The 5317-nt window shown below is 49.1% G+C and overlaps 1 protein-coding gene across 1 annotated transcript; it reads left to right on the forward strand.

The window, feature by feature from the left end:
• Window positions 1-89: 89 nt before the first annotated feature.
• On the forward strand, window positions 90-5311 carry LOC104547048 (YTH domain-containing family protein 2; the record flags this gene model as incomplete). The annotated part of the gene is made up of 3 exons (XM_010192599.1): window positions 90-111; window positions 517-596; window positions 4551-5311. A coding segment is annotated over exon 3 (743 nt), but the record flags the coding sequence as incomplete, so codon positions are not given.
• Between the last annotated feature and the right edge of the window lie 6 nt (window positions 5312-5317).

Raw genomic sequence — 5317 nt, forward strand, 5'->3', positions numbered from 1 at the left:
CGAGCTCCCCGCCCGCGCCGGGGCCGCTTGGCTGCCCTGACTCACCGCTCTCCCCTCTCTCTTTCCATGCTGCGCCGCCGCGTCAGAGACCCAAGGGCCAAGGCAACAAAGGTGAGAGCCCGGGGGCGGCGGTGAGGGCTGGAAAATGGTGGGGGATCCCGCGGGGAAGTTGCGGCTCTGGGGAGCGTGGCGGCGGGCGAGGGAGGGGGAGAATCTGCTCCGAAATTTGCTGAGCGCGTCCTGGGGTCTGTGCACCTTTATGCAACGAAATTAAACACCCAGAGCGTGAGCTGTGAAGCCCGTCATTGCTCCTGGGGCCGGGGAAAGTTTGCAATTACAGAGCAGTTGTGCGGTGGCGAAGTGTCTTTCCTTCCGCTCGCTGTTGAGCTGAGCGTGGTGCGCTCTGAACTGGCGAGCAGCAGTTACGTTATCGGGTCTGTCTTTAAATACTTCAGGTTGGGAAATGGCTGAGTTTATCAGCAGAGTTCTTCCTAACCCTCTGCCTCTCTTCCTCAGTGCAAAACGGATCTGTGCATCAGAAGGATGGGTTGAATGATGATGACTTTGAGCCCTACTTGAGTCCCCAGGCCCGGCCGGTGAGTGAGAGCTCAGGGCAGGAAGCACCAAGAGCCCAGGGGCTTCCTGCTGCCTTCTAGCGAAGGGGAATTTGGTATCTTTGTGTTTCCCTATCTCTGCTGATTGTATTTTGATGTTTGTCAGCTTTCTTCCCGTAACACGCTATTTTACGTGTGCATTTCTCCTGGCAGAAAGCACTGAATGCCATTAGATCGTGCTGGGTGAGGTGTAAATGTTTTAGCAGGTTTTTGGGGGTGAAAGGACTTGCTGCAGTTGGTGTTCAGCTCTTTTTTTCGTTAACATATCTGCCTTGAAGTTACCATTTCTGCTCTTCCAGTTTTACTGTTACAACCTTGTTTCCTTGCTGCTCTGGGGCTCTCACACCCTGCGAGGAGATGCGCTGCTTCGCGCGCTGCAGTTATGCTCTGAGGGCTTTTGGAGGACGCTGCTGATGTTCTTATCTCTCCAGCAAGCAGACTGGAAATGCGTGTCATGGGGTTTGCTCTATTTTTCACCCAGAACCCCACAGAACACGCACGTGATAAACGTTGGTAAGGCTTTTTCAGAAGTTAAGATACAAGTCGAGCTGCAGGGCTTGTGATCAGCTCCTGGAAGTCGAGCTTGCAGCCACTTTCCTGCTTCACTTTCTGTTTAAGATTAGCTCCACTGTTAACTGGGTTTTGTTTGTTTTTCTTAATGAGAATGACACATAACAGATGGGGTTCAGCTGATTAGATGGTCCAAGTGAGCACTAGAGATAAACATCTGTCGTAGCACTGGGGCAGTCAGCTCATTCTTCTGGCTCCTCTTTCCTCTCCAGTTGTGACCACGAAAAATAAGCTCTTCTGGTTTTCCTTTTTTTGTATTTTTTTTCAATATTTTTTGCAGTTTTAATATTTTTTCAGTTTAGTGACGTGTGTTTTCTTGGAGCACAAGAACATGTTTCTGTCTTGGTTACATTCTCAACAAGTATTTTCCCAGTTTGTGCTAAAGATAGGGGACTGAATATTCTTCAGGGTCCTGTCAGCTGTTTGTAATCTTCAGAATCCAACCTGTTTGTTAAGACAGGTAGCTGCCTGCAGCTCCTTAAAAAGTTAAAGCCTACGTTTGACCTGCATAGGGTGAGAGACTCTGAGTACTTTCTCAAGTCTTGAATAAAAGTGGCTATTTTCCTAGTAGCTATCATTTAATAGGGTTGTTTTTCAGTCCCAGGAGTTAACATCACCCATTTCCAGCTTCCTTTTGATTGTGGACGTATTTCCTGCAGAGTGTTTTATTTGCATCACCTGAAGAGACAGGAGGTTGCTGTGGTGTTAGCAGCAGTGTGGTGTTTTACCCTATTTTGCATGTTTGATGGAGAACTCTCGAATATTTGGTTTCTTTTTGCATGTGTCAGGCTGGTAAAAATAAGTTTTTAAAAATAAGGAAGTGATTGGAGCGCGCCCTGGGAGGTGAAGCAGAGCTGTTGCTCTAGAAATCCAGCAGGACTGAGGTAAAACCGCTGTGGTAACTTTGAGTGAAACTTTAGGGTGACTTTCTCAGTTTCTCCCTGTGCTGTGTTGTTGCTCCTTGGCTCTCATCTGTGTTTTAACACTCGGTGTAATAGAAAACAGAATCCTAGGGTTCAGTCGAGGGGACCATGGTCAAAATACAAAGATACCAAAGTGTGCACCTCCTTTCTGCCCATGGGAAAGGGAGTTACAGATAAAATGAATCCAGGGGTTTCTCAAATTGCTCTCTGAGCTCTCCACACAACCACTGAGTAACAAGTCCTAAAGTTTCATGACTTTTCCTTCAGGAGTTCCTAGCTTGTCAGCCTGGTAAATGAGGTTACTGTGTGTTTTAAAGCCCAGCTGCACAGTCGCTGATTCTTCAGCAGTTTAAGCAAGCTTAACCTCTGGTTTTAGTCTGAGCTGAAGAGGAATAGTGAATTTGAGGAAATAACAGTGCAAAAAGTCTTAGTCATTGGAGAGAATGAAGGGCTGGTGGAGTTTTATTTGCATACTCGCGAGTAGCTGTGTCGGTTGTGCGAGCGCGGGGTAGCGGAGCACGGTGGTTGGTGGTTCCAGTGACCAGCAGTGAGCCTGTCCTCAGTCTGCCGTGAGCTGCCGTTGCTCAGCTCGTGTTTAACTCCTCTGCTCCCTCCTTGCTGTGAGGGTCACTGGTGAACACAGGTGATAGCTTAATACAGGCTACGTTAAAATATCTCATGCAGTTAAAGATGGAACGGCGTTTAAGAAGGTGTTTTTAGGTGACAAGGACAGGTTTTCACCTGAGAGTGGTGTGGGAGAAGCCTGCGGAGAGGAAGTGGCTGCTCTGCCTGCTGGGCTCAGGTTTTGGGTATGGGCTGGCACACTTAGGTCCCATTAAAGCAAATTTCTGGGAGAGTGTATTGCTATAATTGAGAGGTTTATGTTTTGAAGAGACTTTGCTGGTTCAAAGTAAGTTTTAAGTTCCTTCATTTGCCTTACAAATTAGTCAGTGCTTGTGCTTTCGGACAGACTGAGCCCAAAAGACTGTTTGTTGGTTTGGGTTTAGCAGGGCGGAGTTCCTCAGTTGGTAAAACTGCCCTGGATAAGAGTTAGTTTTGTTGGTAATTTATTTTCCCTTTCTTTGGGAAAACAGGCTGGACAAAGCGTCCCTCAGTTTTCTCCCATTCACACAGTGAAGTACCACGAGAAGCTGTTTAGTGCTTTATGCAATGAAACAAACCTTGTCTCAGAACACGTTACACTAAATAATTCCCATTAGTTTTTATCACCAGTTAGCCCCAAACCTGCTGCTCCCCTTTAACTGGGAGGAAGGTGCAGAGGCAACCCAGCAATTTCTGGAGGGTGCAGAACCATCTTGAGAGCCTCCGTAGGTCTCAGCATGGCATCGAGTCCTTCGGGAGCTGCGCTTGGCACGTGGAAACGTGATTCAGGGAGAAATGGAGTGGAGCCTGCTGTGAGCCGAGCAGTTTCAATGGGAGCTGAAGCCGAGTTTCATCTCCGCGTTGTGTGAGCGGCTGCGGAGCTCGGGTCCAAATGAGGGGTGCTGACGGCCGTTAGTGTGGCTGGAACCGCTGCCCGCGGGGGACGTGGGTTCGAATGTGGAGTGAGAGATGTTTTACATGTAACCAAATCGTGGTGATGTCTGAGAGTTCCCTAATTGTAAAATTAGGCATTTGTTTTCATAACCTAAAGGGTACTTGGATGTTAAAAGGGAGACCGAGGCACAGAGCAGCTTCTTTTTTGTGCTGTCTTTGGCTCCCACTGAAACCCTACTGATTGCTCCCCGTTTTCAGGTATTTTTTCAGTACGTGCCCCTGGCACAGGAGCAGTTTGTGTTTTGGGGAGTAAGCTTTAAATCCCTGTTTGTTTGCAAGTTCTTGGATTACAATGAGCTCTGAAACTCTAAATTGTGGGGATAAAGCTGTTTTCATGGGCAATGAGTTTGAGGAAGGCAATTAGGGACATTTATGACTTTGGCCCTGCACTTCTGCTGGATCTTTTCTCTCCATATTCCACTTCTCTCTGCATCCTTTCTTCAGTTCCCCCCTCCAACAGCAAAATTAAGGTGTATGTGCATGTTTACCCAGAGAAAAGCCCTCTTTGGTAACAGCTACAAAAAGTAGAAGATAATACTTGGATGCTAGGTCAGATAATGATTTTATAGCCTGAGCAGCAGCTCCGGGGCAGTCCGCTGTGTGTTCCCACACCGTGCGTCAGGAGCACACCACGCTCCTGTCTCAGCACGGGAAGCTGAGCCCTTTGTGTGTAATCGTTCTGGCAAGGCAATGGTTTTTGGAGCGCTCGTAACAAAGGAGATGTTTCAAGGCCAGGCCTGTTTACCTGCCCAGCCTTAAGGTAGGGAGGGGTGGGGCACGGAAAGTCTCAGGGTTTTTATTCCCAATCCCTTGACGTTTGTTCAGCTCAATGTAACTGCTCAGAGCTTATTTTTCTTGCTTTTGCTTGTTGTTTTTTTTTTTCCAGAATAATGCCTACACTGCAATGTCCGATTCCTACTTACCAAACTACTACAGTCCCTCCATTGGATTCTCCTACTCCTTGGGCGAAGCCGCCTGGTCGACGGGGGGCGACCCCCCCATGCCCTACCTGACGTCGTACGGACAGCTGAGCAACGGGGAGCCGCACTTCCTCCCAGACGCCATGTTCGGGCAGCCAGGGGCCCTCGGCAGCACTCCATTCCTCGGGCAGCACGGCTTTAACTTCTTTCCGAGCGGGATTGACTTTTCGGCTTGGGGGAATAACAGTTCTCAGGGACAATCCACTCAAAGCTCCGGCTATAGCAGCAATTACGCCTATGCCCCTAGCTCGTTAGGTGGAGCCATGATCGACGGGCAGTCGGCTTTTGCGAATGAGACTCTCAACAAGGCTCCTGGCATGAACACCATCGACCAAGGGATGGCGGCCCTGAAGCTGGGCAGCACAGACGTGGCAAGCAGCGTCCCGAAAGTTGTCGGTTCGGCCGTCGGTAGTGGATCCATTACCAGTAACATCGTGGCATCCAACAGTTTGCCTGCGGCCACTATCGCTCCTCCAAAGCCGACCTCCTGGGCTGACATCGCTAGCAAACCCGCTAAGCAGCAGCCCAAGCTGAAGACCAAGAACGGCATCGCAGGTTCAAGTCTTCCTCCGCCTCCGATAAAACATAACATGGATATTGGAACTTGGGATAACAAAGGGCCGGTGGCAAAAGCTCCCTCGCAGGCCTTGGTTCAGAACATTGCAGGGCAGCC

Source organism: Mesitornis unicolor, unplaced genomic scaffold, assembly GCF_000695765.1.
Source record: "Mesitornis unicolor isolate BGI_N332 unplaced genomic scaffold, ASM69576v1 scaffold44329, whole genome shotgun sequence".
NCBI lineage: Eukaryota > Metazoa > Chordata > Aves > Mesitornithiformes > Mesitornithidae > Mesitornis > Mesitornis unicolor.